Source organism: Camelus ferus, chromosome 4, assembly GCF_009834535.1.
Source record: "Camelus ferus isolate YT-003-E chromosome 4, BCGSAC_Cfer_1.0, whole genome shotgun sequence".
Classification (NCBI taxonomy): Eukaryota; Metazoa; Chordata; class Mammalia; order Artiodactyla; family Camelidae; genus Camelus; species Camelus ferus.
This window is the reverse complement of record NC_045699.1, coordinates 70322190-70339180: the sequence shown is the minus strand read 5'-3', so window position 1 is coordinate 70339180 and position 16991 is coordinate 70322190. Positions and strand designations below refer to the sequence as shown.

The window sequence follows — 16991 nt, the reverse complement described above, 5'->3', positions numbered from 1 at the left end:
AACCCTTAGCTTTAAAACTTCACGCAGAACTACTGGACAACCTTTCTTGCCCCAAATGTCATCTGAAACAGAGAGAGGAGGAGGAAAATCTCCATCCATGGGGAAAGGATTACTCCTCATGTCAAGTGAAATAACTGGAAGCCAGGCATCCTCAATTCACAAGGAACGCTGCTGCCGCCTAGACTGTTTGCATGTAGCTCCAAAGTGAGTCAAGTTTTACTTATGATTGGAAAGGTCAAAGATATTAGTGTTGAGGAGGACCTGTGGTTTTTAACCTCTTGGGGAGCACAAACCCTTTTAAGGATATGATAAAAGCTCTCTGTAGATAAAGCAGTAAAATATCTATGCACCTCAGGGGAAGAGCCCATGCCTTAGCTTAGAGCAGAATCATGGACTATGGATCCTGAGAAACTACTTAAGTACAACCTCCTCAGGAAACTGGAAGAGTGAAATGGCTTGTCCAAGGTCAACAGCGAGTTAGAAAGCACATCAGGCAAAAAATAATCAACTCAAAGAGATTTTTGAATAAAGCCATACAGTGTCACCAAGTAACTTTTTCTTATACAAAGTAAGTGCCACCAGAAACTAAGAGATAACTTTAACAGAAGTTTTAAGCAGAACTGGAAGGAACCAACCCAAGTGCTGTGGTTCAAAAGTTCCTTAAGCATTCCGAAGCTGAAAACAGGACCAGAAAGCTTGAAAAGCACTCACCATGTTCCACAAAAACATTGCAGTGTGGACCCCCATGCCTCGATGATTCCTTCTTCCCTGCTCCTTTGATAAAGTGCAGGGCAGGCAAACTTGGCCTTCTTTGGTCCCCAAGAACTTTTCCAGGCTGCTGCCCCATAAAGTAAAATAGGCACCCCTTTCTAGAAGAGGGTTCAAGATCTTTCAGAATGGTCAGTGAGCTTAGAAGGAAAACGGTATATATGTGGGATTTCACATTCACCGCATCTCCACAAGTCAGTAATTGAGGTCAATCACAAAAAACGACGTCTTCCATAAGGACAGGAAGCGAAGTTTTTAAGTTGACATATGTAAACAGGAGTTCCGATTATTTTCGCAGTTTGTCAATTTGAAGTAATGTACTTGCAATGCTACCCAAACGTTTCTTGATTTTAAGTGTCTTATACTGGCTGAATAACAGTTTCTTCCCTTTCAAGGAGAAAAACCTAAACAGAACTATTCACAGGGGATTCTGTAAAAGGGTCAGTAAGGCTAAAGTCATCTTGATTCCCGTATCAAGGAAATGCTGATCGTCTTTCGATGCTTCTCCAGAACTTTTCCTGTGGAAGTCACCCACCCCCTATCTCGGTGTCTTCTTCATCTTCCAACAAATTTCCTGCTGCACTAGCTGCCGCTCCTGCTTCTCTACCCTGTTCTCCGGAAAAGGACACGGGTCACCCCGACTTCAGCGAGAGCTTGCCCTCGACTCTGACGAGAAAGAATGCATCGCCAGCAACTTTTAAGTCCGCTTTTTAAAGGGCCTGTGAAACCAGTCCAGGCTTTTCCTTTGCATTAAAGTTTTTGGCTGGGCTGAGACTAAGGGGGCCGTAGGTGACATTGGAAGAAGTCAGGGCATTAGAGGCTCACGGGAGCAACCTGGGGGGAAGGGGAGGCCAGTTGACAGCAGGGAGGGGATTTGAGTGGGGGGCTCCGAGGCCAAACTTGGGGCCCGGAGTCGGAGAAAGGGGCGACTTGGGGGTAAGAGGAAGGCTCCGGGGATGGGGCACGGGCGGCTTACTCCGGGGGCGACGCTCCTCCAAGCCTCAGGAAACGGGGTGTCCCAGGTCTGGGGAAAGAGACCACCCCCAGGGTCCCAGAGCCGGGGCGGGGCTGTAAGGGACGAAGGACTCTCGCGGCCCCGAAGGCGGGAGACGGGCGGAGCGGGGAAGAGGCCCGGCCGCCTCAGCTGCCCCGAGCCTGGGGGTCTCTGCCCGAGACACCCCCTCCCCCGGCCCCGGACGTTGCTACGACCGCCGCCGTCAGGCAGTCACATCCCCCGAGCTCCGCCGCGGAACCCGACCTCCCCCCGAAGGCAGGGGCCGTGGACAACGGAAGGGCTCCTCAGCCGCAGGACCCGGGGACCGGCTCCGGCTCCAGCGCTGCTCAGGGACAGTCACCGACCCCCGCGGCCGCCATGATGGACTACGAGCCTCTCCACAACGAGGCCAGGCCCCGCCCCTGGGCCCGCCCCCAGTGACGTCCGGTGCGCGCCTCGCGGGGACGCGGACTCTCCTGGCACCGCTTTCCGGTCCTCCGCGGCGCTCTTTGGCTCTAGTCTCCCTGCGCGCAAGAGCCCGGCTCCGCACGATCTGTTAAATGTGGTTTTTCCCAGCGCAAGGTGAGTGGTAACGAAGCACCCGCCTCCCCTGTACTTCCATTGGTCCCCGAGAATCCGGGTCAGCTCTCTCTCCTGCACTCCATTGGCCCGTAAGGACAGTAGGGCTCTGGCTCCCAGCCAGTCACTCTCGGCGTAGCCCGCGGGGCGTGCCGGGAGTTGTGGTCTGGCGGAGCCCGCCCCCGTCGGCGCTCACCAGAGACTTCGTGCCCTCTGCTCCCGGCTCCTGAGCGTCGGTCCCGCCCTCCTGCGAGCCGGTGGACTCTAGCCGGCCTCGCGTAGGACTGGCCAATGTCTCCCCTGAGCCGGTAGTAAGATCGGCGAGGAACCACAGCAAGGGGAAAACTGCGGATTGGATTCTCCTAGAACCGGAGTTGGATTGCTTCCTTGAGCCTCTTTAGGAGAGAAAATCTGGTTCGCTCCTGGAAACCGAGGTATTTGCTGCCTTCATCCCCACGTACACACACACACAATTTCCACCTTTTCTCCAAGAAGCACAAAGGCTAGAATTAGCGAAAAATAAACGAGTGGTAAGCATCCGACATATTGCTAACGAAGTTTCTTTAAGTATCAGGAGGCTCACTCAGAAAAGAAACAGCATTTGTTAAGAACCTTTCCGAGACTAAGCCAGGCACAATCATAGATGTTTGGGCAAGAAGGAACCGTCAAGATTAAACCTAAACTCATACAGTGATGTATGTCAACTTTCTCTGGATAAACCTGGAAAAACAAAACAAGAGAGATTAAACAATCTAATTTCATAGGTGTACAGGTAGTCACTTGAAAACCTCTATGTTAGCCGAGATAACGCCCAGATTGGAGTTTAACAGGCCTACAGAGCTACGCAATGACCCAGACACACCAAATCCACACCTGCCATGACCCATCTTATGCAACTAAAATGTACAGTGGTCCACTGTTCTTCACGCTCGGTGTCTCCCCAGAGCAGTGCACCTACCGGACCTGGATATACCATTTCTAAGGGAAATCCACTCATCACAACACCTAGTCTATATACCATGCTCTGCTATGCTTTTCATAGATTGTATTCTCATTTAATCCTCACTCTAACCCAGTAAGGCATGAATTATTCCCCATATACCGATGGGGAAACCGATTGAGACATGACTTACTCAAGGTCACTTGCCTACTATGTGATAAAGTCACTGAGCCCAGACTGATCTTGCTCCAAAGCCCTTGATTGTTCCATTGTGCAATTCAGTGTCAAAAACTGTTGACCTAATGTTAAACAACTGATTTTTCAGAAGTTGCTACTGATACTAGGACACTACAGTTGCATTATAGGTATTGTAGTTCAGTTATTGGGTTGTGTATTTTAGAAATATTTCTACTGGATTGGGAAATGGTACTGATTTTATAGCTATTGGCTTCAAGGAAAAAATAGTCACTTGGAGGTAATGAATGTGAAGCATATAAAATATGTGCCCAAATTTAGAGCTGGAATTTATATGCAGATGTTAATTGGTCTAGCTTCACCCTACCACAAAATACTCTGACAAACGTGGTCCTAGCTTGTAGATCACTCAACACCCTCGTTCCCTTTACTCACCCATTACCTTATCCTGACTACCAGCCTAATTCTTCTCTGTGAAGATTTTGCTTTTTATTACTATTCATGTTTTAATCATTTCTTACACACCTTCATTCTTCACTCTCTAGTTTAGCTTAACATTGAGCAGTCAAATCAGAACTCTTATTAACCCACACTTCTTGAACTAATAACTCATTCACAAGCATTACTGAGACACCCCCCCCCCCGGCGTGCCAAGCACTGTGCTAGGTACTGGGATACAATTGAGGAAGGGAGGAGGCTCATCCTTGTCCTCCAAGAGCCGACATGGGAGGACAGGCAATAAGCAAAATGAGTAAAAATCCAAAGTATTGGTCTCAATGCTGGAAATAAAATTTCTGGACCCCCTATCCTTTCACAATCAGTCCAACCCATTCTCTAAAGGGCTGCTTTATGATACCTCTCTGGAGCTTAAACCTATTCCTGATTCATAGTTGCTAATGAGCCCAATGAAGTCACTTAAATTCTCTGAATGGCTTTCATTTATAAATGGAGGTCATATCGCTTTACAAGGTTATCATGGGGATCAAATGGGATCTTGTTTCCCACAAAGACTGAGACTGTGCTTCCTAAGTCAGGGTAGAGGCCAACTGCGTTGATTTAAAGGTTTATCCCTCATCTCCACTTCTTACTTTCTACCATTTTCTAGTTTTAGGTGAACCCCAAGCCCAGACTGTAATATATTTTTTCCAGAGATGCACGGTATAACACTGTAGAATGATACTCTTGAGGACTTAAAACTAGAGTCAGAGCCCAGCAAATGCCTGACAGTCAGAAGTAAATAAACGTTGCCAATTTGAATAAATCTCTTTAAGCTTATGTTCTATCAAAAGTGATTCAACTCAGTCTAATTTTGTCCTCACTTTTATAAAGCAAAGCAACCCACAAGTTGCTACAGGGATTCAGAACCAGTGTAAAAATTTCAGCTTATTTCCTTTTTTTTAAGCACCTACTGGAATTACACTTTTACAAGGGCACCCTCTAGTGGGCCACAGAAAGTGGATAATCACCAAAAAGTGCTTTCAAGCCTTCATGTATTTCCATTTAGTAGGTAACCACCATACAGGATACACCAAATGAATGGCATAGGCTGGCAGCTTGGGAGACCAAGTGAGGAGACGCTTTCAACGAACCCACACCCGGCCCTGGCCCAAACCACCCCAAACCAGGGATGCAGGCTCCCCTCCTTCCCCATTCCCTTCTCTCCAGGGGAACAGGACCTGGAATGTGTTCTCAGAAATGACAAGTGAGCAAATCTGAAGTTGCAACACAGCCTACACAGTATTCACTTGTCTGCAGACTCTTCAAAACAGGTGATACACTTGGGAGAGGAAGAGAAAAAAAAAAGATAAAATTTGTCGGAGTAATGTTATAAAGACCTACAATTTAATGAAAAAGACCCGAGCTGTATTCCAAAACTGTCAGATGCAGCGCTCAGCGTTACTACTGAAACTGTCCTAGGTTTAAATTTTACTAAGTGACCCAAGTAGTTAGGGCTTCTGTCATTTGAATTTCTATCTCCCAAGCCTTCCTTCAGCTGTACTCAGCTCCCAAGTATTACACACAATACAAGAACAGAAATAGTGAGGTTAATGCCACATTTATAAATATAAAAAAAATACTTCAGCAAATAGCACCCTCATACAGTGACTTTTAAAAAATGCTTCCCAAAACCTCAATCAGGACACCATTTTTAGACAGTCATCGGGAAAACAATGCACAGGAATTCTAGCCCTTTTTCAGTGAAAACTTCAATATCTTGTTTTTACCTTTTAACCTTGAATTATTCAAAAGTTCATGCATTACTGCTTCAGTTATAGGAGGAAAACACTTCTCTTTCATTTTGTTATTGATAATTCCAACTTCTTACAAATCCTCCTCAAAGGCAGGACAGATTGAGGCAGGCTGGCGTGGATATACTCGCATCTCTCACTGGGAGGAACGTGCAATGGGAAATAAGATCCCAAGCAACAAACAGCTGCTTGGTGTTACTTTATTCTTCCATTTGACTTGGGGTTAACTTTACCAACCATACTCTTCAATGCTGTGCTTGCGATGTAGGGGAGGTGGGAATGGGGGCCAAAATAGCAATCTGCGGGTTAGGGAGGCCATGTTTTTCACAGGGGCAGTTTCACGGGGCACTGTGCCTTGTGAATTGATAGTGGGTAAAAGACAAAAGATTCTCCGTATCACTGCAGGATAGGAGTCCACTCGGCTGGAACACTGCGTGCTTTTAAAGGCCTGAGACTGCCCCTAGTACTGAGACTCTGTGGGTGACCCAAGGGGCCAGCAGCACTGTTCACCTTCCCCCAGGCTTTGCCTTAAAACAGGAGAAAGCAGGTCTTCGGGGTGGAGGCGGCCTGATGGAGGTCAAGTGATGAGTTTCCCAGGCCCTCACTGAGCCACACATGGAGACCACACGTCAGACCCTTCACCTTCAAGGACTGCTTCAGTCAGGTACACACAGTCCTGCACCTTAAATGCCTCTCCTTATCCCTCCTGTTCTAAAAGCCTCTGGCGTGTTTCCATCACAATTTCCTCCAGTACTTCTGGCTTTAAGATGTCTTTGATCTGAAAAAGAAAGGGAAAGGGTATTTGTTCAACCATAAGCAGACCAAGCCAATCCAAATGTGGAAGCCAAGCATGGTTAACGTAACTTTCTGTTTTCCTCTCATTTATCTGAGGCTAAGAATTACAAGATATGATCTTCTAGAACCAGCTTAATAAGTCAGCAAGATTCTCTGGGCTATAGCTGATAATACAGCCAAAGATATTACTCTGGCATTCACCAGAAAGACAGCTAAAATCTGGGATGGACAAGATGAAGTTCAGAGGGTTGCTGTCATAAACTAGCCCCATGCTGCACCCCACCCCCACCCCAAATCCTTAGACTGCCGTCAGACATTGAGCGTATTACTGATTCCTTGGGGAAACCTCTATCAGGTACTCGGTGAGGCTGTCCACCAGATCAGTTCACACCAGTGGACATGGGCAAGGTACCTGGGAGATGTGCCTGTTATCACCAAGGAGACGGGGTCAGAGGACACGTGAGGCCCGCTCACAGATCAGTGAGGAAAAGGGGAGCCCTGGGGGGAGTACCTGATGTGGAAGGGAGGCTTCATAGCAGTACAGGATGCTGGTGTCATACAGCAGCATCCTCTGAGTGACCAGCGAGACGATGCAGTTCCGAAGCCGGGAGATCACCTCTCGATCAGCAAGGGAGACAGGCTACCAGGGGATGACAGGGGAGGGAAATATAATTAGAGCCAAATTAAGCCAATAGTTACAGCCAATCACAGAAATCATTTATAACTTAGGCAAAAGCAGGGAGGGTATAGCTCAGTGGTAGAGCGTGTGCCTAGCATGCACTAGGTCCTGGGTTCAATTCCCAGTACCTTCATCAAGCAAACAAACAAACCTAATCCTCCCCACAACAAAATTAAAAAATAAAAATAAAAAATAACTAATCAAAAAGCTAACTCCCAGGGAGATTAAAAAGGATGGCTTCTTCAGTGGCTCTTCGACTGTCACCCTGCAACTTTGCTGCCTCTGCCAACAAAGATCAAACCAGTCGCTGATTTCACCTCCTCAGAACAAGACAGGGCAAAACACTGTTTTGAACACGCCTCAATGGAAATTCAAACCAACTCGAACTACAGCAATGCAGTAATTACACAGTGAGCTCCACCTGCCACAGAAGCACAGCACAGACCACGTGCCGCTCCGTCCCAGCAGCAGCCAATGCCATTTACTCACCTCCAGGTTTGCGATGAAGCCCCCTGCATCCTCCTCTTTGTGCTCACGTGTTGGGTAGATCCAGATGAAGCCGTTGTTGCCCAAAATCACTGAGGCGCCACATGGCAAGTCATGGAAGTGAGTCTTCTGCCGTTTCACCAGGGAGGGGGAAACCTGAACCAAAACACCCTGACCTAGCTAAAAAAATACATTGTAAATTAAGTCATTGCAGGATCATCAGTGAAGTGAATGAAAAGTGGATTATAGACTATGTGTCCTAGTTACACTGGAATCAGGGCCCTTCCTGTTAATAATTGCTCCTATGTGCACATACATAGTAAATAGTAACAGAGAATGCTTCCGGATACATTAAGTTGTTTACATATCCCAACAGAAGGTGACTTTCAATCCTCCTCTACCATTTATTTCCCTTTGCAATCATCATCACATTCTAACCCAGGGCTGGTGCAATGGCTGTTAGAGAAGCCGGAGTCAATGGGGACGCAGGCTCGATCCCCTTGTGGGCCAAGGGGCACTGTCCTGTTCCACCTTGACCCCAACCACCTATCTTGCCAGTGAGGCGTGTGCGCTTGGACAAGGGGACTGGCCTAGGGCTGGGTGCAAATCCGCCCGGGCCCTGGCAGGTCAGCTCAAGGCCCACATCCCGCTGAGGGAGCGTCTGCGACACGACCCAGGCCCGGGAAGGTCAGCACAGCGCAGCTGTTCCATCTCCTGCTGCAAGAACGTGGTTGGCTGGAGCCACTCCATTAAGGAGAGAGGTTTCTGTCCCACTCAGAAAATGAAAAAGTTCACCCAGATAAAGCCGAGAGAGACTAATAAATTATAATTTCTTTTGGAAGATATGCTGTCATTAAAAAAATAAACAGCCTCAACAATGTCACCTTATAGAAAAGCAGTGAAATTTCATTTAGAGGCTCAAGTGACAAACCCACCTTCCCTAACAATAATGTCTATTTTATCAACTGGACATTTGTCTAAGGGCGAGGCCATCCTGTTCCACCAGTCCACGACCTCCCTCTGTTCCGAGTGCTGCCTCTCAGCACAGATACAACGCAAAGCTGCCGCGCCCCTTGGGAGACAGCAGGGACAGCAGGCCCACACGGGCCCCGGTCACACGGGCTCTTCTGCTAGAACGGTCTCCTCAGGAGAAAAAGGGTAAGAGTTGTCGTCCTTTACAACGCCACCCACCATGACTGTGAGTCAGTCTGTGGGATGACAGCCTGTTAACGCTTAACTTCTGGAGTTCCCTAGGTCAGAATCCCAGAGCGCTGGGGATTTGGAAATGGACTTGAAATCTCAGTCAGCAAATGGGAACAGCCAGAGCCCAACTTACTTTTCCATATTTGAGACTCCTCGTGTGCAGAGAGACGGCTCCATCAGAGAACACTGCCTGGACCTCAGCCTGGCCGCGGGGATGAAGGAACAAACACTTTCATGTCACCTGCGTCCCTGGCTCCCCCCTCCATCCTCTCCTCTCTGTCCAGTGGTCCCACTTGCAGTCATGGACAGACAGACCCACACTGCTGTGACCTGACCTCTCCCCCGCAGCTGTCATGAATATCCTGACATGAACACTACCATTTCTATTCCCTGGGGTAAAAGTTAACATCACTAAGAAAATCTGAGTTAGCTTATGGTGGCATGGCCACCATAAGTTACAAGTCCCAGAGCCATGACTGAGCAGCAGCAGCTCTGAACAAGAGCTGGAGGTCAGCCTGGGTTAAGGAGACGGAGAGAGGCTGCAGCAGAGCCCTCGACACTTGGTCAAGGACTCAGATCCCTGCCAGGATTTCATGTCTCTGCTGTATGAGACCTGTAATTTAGACCCCATTTCCCAGCTCCATAGAGAACAAAGATGCTTGAATGCGAGGTGCAGGATACACTGATAAGGTCCCCTTCCTGCAAGAAACCTCTCATCGCCAGCTCATCTTCTGCAGATCTTCTCCTCTGAAATACAGAGATGGCCACGTCACTGAAGTCAGATCCTAACAGAAGATCTCTAACTCTTCTTTCTCTTTTACTTCCTCCCAAGATCTGAGCCAGCCACACTGTTAAACACTAGAGCAGTTAATGTGTAATACTCAAGGAAAACAAAGCCATAACCACTACTTTCCATCTTATTGACCTTCCCACAGCTCCCCTTCTTCTTCCTCTGAGTAAAATTCAGACTCCTTACCTGATATTCGACACCTTCCCAATCCAGCCCGGCCCACCTTCCCGCACTTAGCTGTGTGGCAGCCCTCCACGCCCCACAGAACCAGACCACCTCCGCTTGGCTGTATCTTTGCTCACACATTTCCCTTTGTCTCAGATTCCCTGAACTCATCGTTTTAAGTCTGTCCATTCTTCAAGGATCAACTCTAACACCCATCTTTCCTACAAGCATCTCTCAGTGAAATTAATCACTCCTTTTGCACAATCACATGCTTGTTTGTTCTCTGACTGCAGGGTCTTTGGATCCGTTATCTCACACCCCCACTAGTCTGTAAGCTCTTTCAGGAACTCAGTCATGCCTCCTTTATCTTGGCATTCTCCAGAGAGCCAGGCACAACGAGCCTCTCTGTAACTACGTGCTGGACTCAAGATAAAGCTGAACCATGGCATTTACAAAAGGATGCAGCTTAGGTACTGTGGTTGTCTGGAAAAGCCAAGTAACATTCAATTCATGAAAAGCTAATCTAAACACAACTTTCCAAGGAACACCTTCAATGAGCAAAGCTGATACATCCAGAAAAGGAAAATCATTAGCACCAAGCATCTGAGAGCTTCTCTCGACTCTTTTGGGATCACTCCCTACGGACATTCCACTTGCTGCCTAAGGTGGGAGGCCTGGGCCAAGGGAAAAGCCTATGTGTACATCCTGGCAGAAAACACCACAGCACACAAACAGGAGTAAAAGTGGCAAAGTTCAGTGTAAAGCAAGTTCTCCGGTACAGCAAAGGACCCCAGAGCCCTCGCCAGCAAACCATACAGTACCAGCCGGAGACCCTTACCAGCTCTCCTCCGGGAAGGTTCATGGACGAGAGAAGCAAGACTGAATCCAGCCTGGAGTTGGTCTCCACCTTCCACCTCTTCTGTTGAACCTACGAACAAAGAAACCCCACACCTAGACACATACTCCAGGGGCCAGAGCTGACACTGTAAATGACCAGTAATACCAAATGTCACAAGACAAATGTTTACATCAGAGGTCACGTAAGAGCCAAACACAGCAAATACACAGAACAACTACCCCATTCATTAGATCACCAGCTTGCTTCTGCTTTGTAAAGACCACTGACAGACTTTACCTCCGTGATTCTCCCCACTACAATGTCTCCCACTTCACCATTGTATCTGAAAGATAAAACAAAAGGTCACCCATCCATCAGTGAAAAGATTTTATTTTAAGACCAAGTGCCATTTGAGATTTCAGTTAAACAGGATGAAGGCCTTGATTAAGCATCACATTTACTAAATTCCCATAACTATGCTGTTTGGACTTATTTTCAGGAACTGATAACTTCTAACATTCCTAAACATATAAAGTCTCCGTTAACTATTATTAAATCGTTTGTTGCAAGTAGTTCGTTAAGCCTGAAACCCCTGTTTTGTTAATTACGTGAAAACGATAAATGGAATATTTTCTGGTGGGCTCCGGAACACAGACAGCTTCTGCATCAGCCAGAGGAGGAGAAAGGAAATTGAGACAGGACACCACCCAAACCAGTCTACTCACTGTCTCCCCCAGCCAGTGGCTGCTGGTCTCAGGCCCCTTTGCTAGTTCCTCATCCCCATTCTAATGATGAAGTGTTCCCTGCTGAAGGCTCAGTCCTTGGACCTCTTCTCTTTTCAGCCCACACTCGGCTTGGAGCTCACCCAACCTAAAGGCTTCCAATACCAGTGATGACTAGACCATTCCCCTGAATTCAAGACTAGTCAACAGCTGGGTACCCAGCACCTCCATCTACACAACTAACAGGAATTTTCAAATGCTGCAAACCTAAAACAAAGCTTTCTAGCAGTCCCCTTTCCTCCCCCATAGCAAACTGATCCTCTCCCAGTTGTCACCATCTCAGTAAATGGCAACTCCACCCCTCCAGTTGCTCAAGCCAACATCCTCAAAGTCCTTGGACGATCTCTCTCTCTCTCTCTCTCTCTCCCTCGCAGGTGCGCACCAAGACAAGTCCAGCAGCAGATCCTACTGGCTCTACCTTTAAAAAATGTGTGCAGAAAATAAAAGGCATCCAAGTTGGAAAGGAACAGATAAAACTATCTCTTCTCACAGACATGGTCCTATGTATAGAAAATCCCAAAGAATACAAAATCCAACACCCTTCCATGACAAAAACGCTCAGAGCACAAAACATATGCAGAATGAATCGCTACTCCCCACTTGTACTGTTACCACCTTAGTCCGAGCCACCACCAGTCCAGATGATGAACAGTACATGAATCTGCCTCTCTAACCCCACCCCCGCAGCCAGAGTGATTTTAAGAAAACAGAAGTCAAACCATGTCCCTCTTCTGCTCTACCTCCTCCAATGGCATCCTAGATTACACAAAGTGGAAGTCAAACATGCCTATTGCAGCTACAGGGTGGGCTCACTGCCCACCTCCGCTCTCTGCCTGCCTCTGCTCCTAGTATTCCCCTCCACGCACTCACTGTTCCAACCCCACTGGCTTCCATACTGAGGCTAGCCTTTATTGAGCCCTTGAAGGTAGCAGGCTTTGTGTAAGTACTTTACATGCACTGTTTCAATGAATTCCAATGAAAATCTGACAAGGCAGGGGTTGGAGGTATAGCTCATTGGTAGAGCATGTGCTTGGCATGCATGAGGTCCTGGGTTCAATCCCCAGTGCCTCTTTTAAGGAAAAAAAAAAGATCGTACAATGTAGGTCATGCTAATTCTCATTTCGCAAAGGAGGGAACCAACATTTGGAGAGGTCAGATAATGGAAGGAAACCTCTGAAGCCCCCACTCACCTACAGTCATCTATACCTTTCCTACAGTCATGTTCCCCAAATCACAGACCTACAGAATGATAGGGCAGGCAGGGATGGGGGTGCGTGGTAAGCCATGGCAGAAAAGACTTGGTTGTGCAACGCGGATGCCACAAGAGAATACACACCTTTTGTTCTCACCTGGTTTTCAAAGCTTTCACACAGATCAACTTGTTTACTCTCTCCACAGGGCCAGCCACCGATGCAATGAGTTTCTCTTCCCCCATGTAGGTCCCATGGCCCCTGTTGCAACAGGAAGATACAAAGGATACCAGGGTAACCCTTGAGGTGCCCTTTCCCTTCAAGAACAGTGTGTTCCTCAAACCTAACAGGCTCCTCCTGCCTTAAAGCCAGGGTTTTGTGCTGGTTGCTCTCTCTGCCTAAAACCACTCCTTCAGACTTACATGGACACCCCCCTCGTCTTACTCAAGTCTACTTAAATGTCACTTTCTCCACCAGGCCTTTCTAAACTATCCATTTATAATAGTTCCCCACCCTGCTGCTGCCACCCCCACCATATTCCCAACGACACTCCACTTACCTGGCTCAACTTTTAATTTTTCTACGGCATTTATAACCAAACATTCTGAATAACTTACCTATTTCTTGTGCTTTAGTGTTTATTAGATAAACTGTCTCTCCCAGTTAGAATAAACTCCACCAGGACAGGGATGTCCACTTTGTTCACTGTTGTACCCCAACCACACATATTGATGTTAAATGCATGAAAAAAGGACTGAATCATGACTTCCTGGGATCCAGTAGTCCCAAACTAAGAGGTTAAAGGGCAATGGTATAAATGCTATATACCTGTATATGTGTACCCCCCCCCAAAAGTTGAGATGCCACTAGTGTTTATCTATGATGGTGATAGAATGTTTAAGTTTTGCTTCTTTTCTTAATCATTACCTCATTTAATCCTATCGAATAGTTAATGTTATTGTCACTATTTTACAGATGAGGAAATTGACCATGGAGAGGTAATACAGACAATAATATTGTGATGGCATGACTGGAACCCCTGCTGTCCAACTCAGGAGCTGCCCTCTTAACTACAACATATGGTACTGCCCTCAAATTCAGGTACGGAAACAACAGGCCAGCAAAGAAACAAGCCCCACTCGGAGGGTTGGAGTACTCAGATGTATTACGCCGGCGGGCTCAGAGGGGCTTCTGCTCCGAAGCTCTGAGCACCTCTAAGATGTGCTCATGAGGTTTCATAGAGTAAAGTACAAGCTTGGGGTATTCGGCCAATAGCCATGGAGCAGCTTTAGCAGCATCATTATCACCAAAGTGGCGGCAGGGAGGCAGCAAACCAACATTGCAAAGCCAGATATATATCTTTGAAAATCCCGCTGGCTAACAACAACAGAAAAAAAAAAGAGCAGCAAACCAACACTAATTAACTTAGATTTACGAGTTAGTCCAGCAGAACTCAGATCAGTATAGATTTGTGAGTTATCTTGTTAGCCCAGCCCAGCTTTTCCTTCACATTCCCCCCTCTTGATGCTTTTACAACCCTAGCTGGAGTAAGCATCATCACTTATCTGTTGCAGGGGCTCATAATTGGAGGCCAACATCTGAAGTTTTATAGCCTCTATCCACTCACTGACAAAGCGGGTCAGGAAGTTTAGGACACAGGGCCCAAATAGCAGAACTGCAAAAATCAGGAGCAAGGGACCTATGAACGGTGCCAGCCAGGAGGTCTAGCTCCAGGGGCCTGTCTATGGGCTCTTATCTAAAACGTTTTCTCTTTTGGGTGCATGTAACACAATATATTTGTATGCCCTAAGCCCAAACAATGACTGGTTCCCAAACCATGCACCTGGCAGGGAGATCACGCTGAGGGAGAAGGGGGCCAAGTCAAAACGCCCACAGTCGACTCAGCGGAAAACTGTTAACAGGCCCCAGCTCCTAGTCTAACCCTCCCCGGTTTTCAGAGTCTCCAACGATCAAGGCTCAGAATTTGGGCCTCAGGAAGAGGACCCAAGAGTCACGGCCAGTAGAGATCAGGAGAGGAAGGTTTGGGGAAGCTGAGACAAATGCAGACGGGGACACACAAAATGCAATGAGTGAGAAGTCCCAGGACTCGAAAACGAGGCGACTGAGATGCTCAGCTGATATGCCTCGGGTACCGCGGGGACTTAAATGCGACAGGTCAGAGGCCCACGTTTCGGCCAGCAAGCCACGTGCGGAGAGCAATGCAGCCGCCCCCTGTGGCCCAGAGTCCCCCACGTCCCCACGTACCGCATGAAGCCTGTGTCCGTGGTGATCGTGTCCCCCGGCACCACCAGGTGTTTCTTAGTCTCGCGGCCCAGGCTCTCGCTTACAGGCTTGCGGGGAACAGGAAGCCTCATCTCCATCGCCATCTTGGCGCCAATAACTCGCGCAGTCGCAGCCCGGGCCGGAAGCGCTATATCCGTCTCCGCGATTCCCGGCCGTCGCTCGGAGGGGCGGGGAGGGGCGGGGAGGGGCGGGGAGGGGCGGGGAGGGGCGGGCCTCAGGGCAGCCGCCAATGGGAACTCACGGTCTGGCGGCCATGCTGACTATTGGCAACCATTAGGTTAGCACGAAGGGAAGGAAGGAGCCGAGTTGCCATTTTTACTATTGGCAAGGCTGCTCCTATGCAATACTAAAATCTCAGGTTGTGTGGCGTTCGACTTTTCACCAAAACTCACTTTGTACTCATCATCTCACTTGTTTTCCAGGGTTAAAGATAATTGAGAAATGGACCTTCCAGCTGAGTTTCCTTCCAACTCTAAGCTGCCAAAATCTGATTTTTTGAGGAGGGAGGGGTGTACGAGATTGCTCAGGAGGATCAGGAGGTAGGATCTACAGAAAACACTATTTGGACAGAGAGAAGAGCCCCTATAGTCTGCATTCCTGCCGCCCCGTGGGTGCTGACTCAACACCAGCCATCACCTACAACCCCAAACAATGCCCGAGGTGCTGGTTTTATTCTCAAGTGAGCTGATTTACCCTAATATCGCTTAAAACAAACAAACAAACAAAACAAGAAACCATCTAAGGAAACATTCAAACATTGCCAGGTGGGTGTATTTGATAAGGAGGACAAGTGCACACATAATACAGTGATCTTCGCTGACATTTACTCATACAGCGAATTGAGCCAAGAGCTGTGCTAAGAGTTCAGTGAACAGAGAGATGGATATGTGGCTTTATCTCTGGGTCAGGAGCACTTCCCTCGTCCCTCTCCCTGCTTCCACTACTGTCTCCCTCGCCCTTGCCCTGCATGCTTTGTAGTATCCACGACAAACTGAATTTCAACCTCAGGGAATTGTAGATGACAATTCTTCACGCACAGGGACTCTAAAGAGGATTAAATTAAATAACTTGCATCAGCACCACACACTGAACTCAGTAAATAGGTCTACTGCCTCCTGGATCCAATTGTTGGATAAATTTTCAAAAGGACACATTTCTTTCACCTAAGCATGGCTCACAACTACACTTGTCAAGAGAATCAGCCCTGTGAGGCAGTTAATGATATAAATTCTAGTGCCCCACGGGTCATCGGTAAGTGGTCGGGCGAGACACTTACCCTCCTCCTTGACTGGAGGAAGAGACTAGAGCCAAGAAAGTATGAGAAGGGTCCATCTGTTGAACCCCGCCTCAGCCAGAAGAGGGCGGTGGGTCAGAGTAGCTCAGTCAGCTGGGGCGGTAGGTCTGGGGGCATCCCTAGACCAAGGCTGGGTATAGGCTTGACATCCCCCAGTTTCATCCCAGGAGGGATGGATACAACTTCAACCCCTCCCATTCTCACGGCATTGCCTTTATGGAGCCTGCCACAACGTTGTGATGATAGATACGTCTTAGTGTAGTGGCAGATTCTGTGTCCAGTGAGAGCTCACTTCCTGGTTCAGAGAGCTGTCTCTTTATAAGGGCATTAATCCCATTCATGAAGGCTCCACCCTAATGATCTAATCGCCTCCCAAAGGCCTCACCTCCTAATATCATCACCTTGGGGGTAAGGATTTTAATATATAAATTTATGGGGGGACATAAACATTCTGTCCTTTGCAGATACCTTTTTAAAGAGGAGGAAACCAAGACCCAAAAAGCACTAGAATTCATGTACCAGTTGGTGACAGAGTCATGTTCTTTCTGACTGTACCTGCTCCACCCCAGAGCTTGCATTTCTTGAGGGCCTTTGCTGATAAACACTTTACAAGCATCATGTTATAAATTCCTCACACTCAGCCCATCCGGAGGTGGGCACTGCTGTCTTTGATGGATGTTTGGGGCCGCGGAGTCCGAACAACAGGTTTGCAGCTGAGACTAGAACCCAAGACTCCAGAC

The 16991-nt window shown here is 47.8% G+C and overlaps 2 protein-coding genes and 1 non-coding gene across 5 annotated transcripts in view; 1 reads left to right on the top strand and 2 right to left on the bottom strand.

The window, feature by feature from the left end:
* The window catches only part of ABL1 (ABL proto-oncogene 1, non-receptor tyrosine kinase), a 124501-nt gene extending 122183 nt beyond the window's left edge, over positions 1 to 2318 (bottom strand). Inside the window, exon 1 of one of the 3 annotated variants that reach the window (XM_032478674.1) lies at positions 712 to 2318. In XM_032478674.1, the coding sequence (XP_032334565.1) occupies positions 712 to 847 (136 nt within the window). In that variant the 5' untranslated portion in view covers positions 848 to 2318. The remainder of the gene's footprint in view (positions 1 to 711) is intronic. The other 2 variants (XM_032478671.1, XM_006181927.3) reach the window with 2 other exon arrangements.
* Positions 2319 to 5513: 3195 nt separating this feature from the next.
* EXOSC2 (exosome component 2) lies at positions 5514 to 15075 on the bottom strand. Its single transcript, XM_006181924.3, has 9 exons — positions 14919 to 15075; positions 12813 to 12914; positions 10979 to 11024; positions 10682 to 10771; positions 9570 to 9635; positions 9022 to 9090; positions 7689 to 7865; positions 7032 to 7160; positions 5514 to 6503 (listed from the first exon to the last, which is right to left on the bottom strand). The coding sequence occupies exons 1-9, from the start codon at positions 15038 to 15040 to the stop codon at positions 6423 to 6425; spliced, it is 882 nt and encodes a 293-aa protein (XP_006181986.1). The 5' UTR covers positions 15041 to 15075; the 3' UTR covers positions 5514 to 6422.
* On the top strand, positions 7261 to 7332 carry TRNAA-AGC. The gene has a single exon. It is a non-coding gene; the product is annotated as a tRNA-Ala (tRNA).
* Positions 15076 to 16991: the final 1916 nt, after the last annotated feature.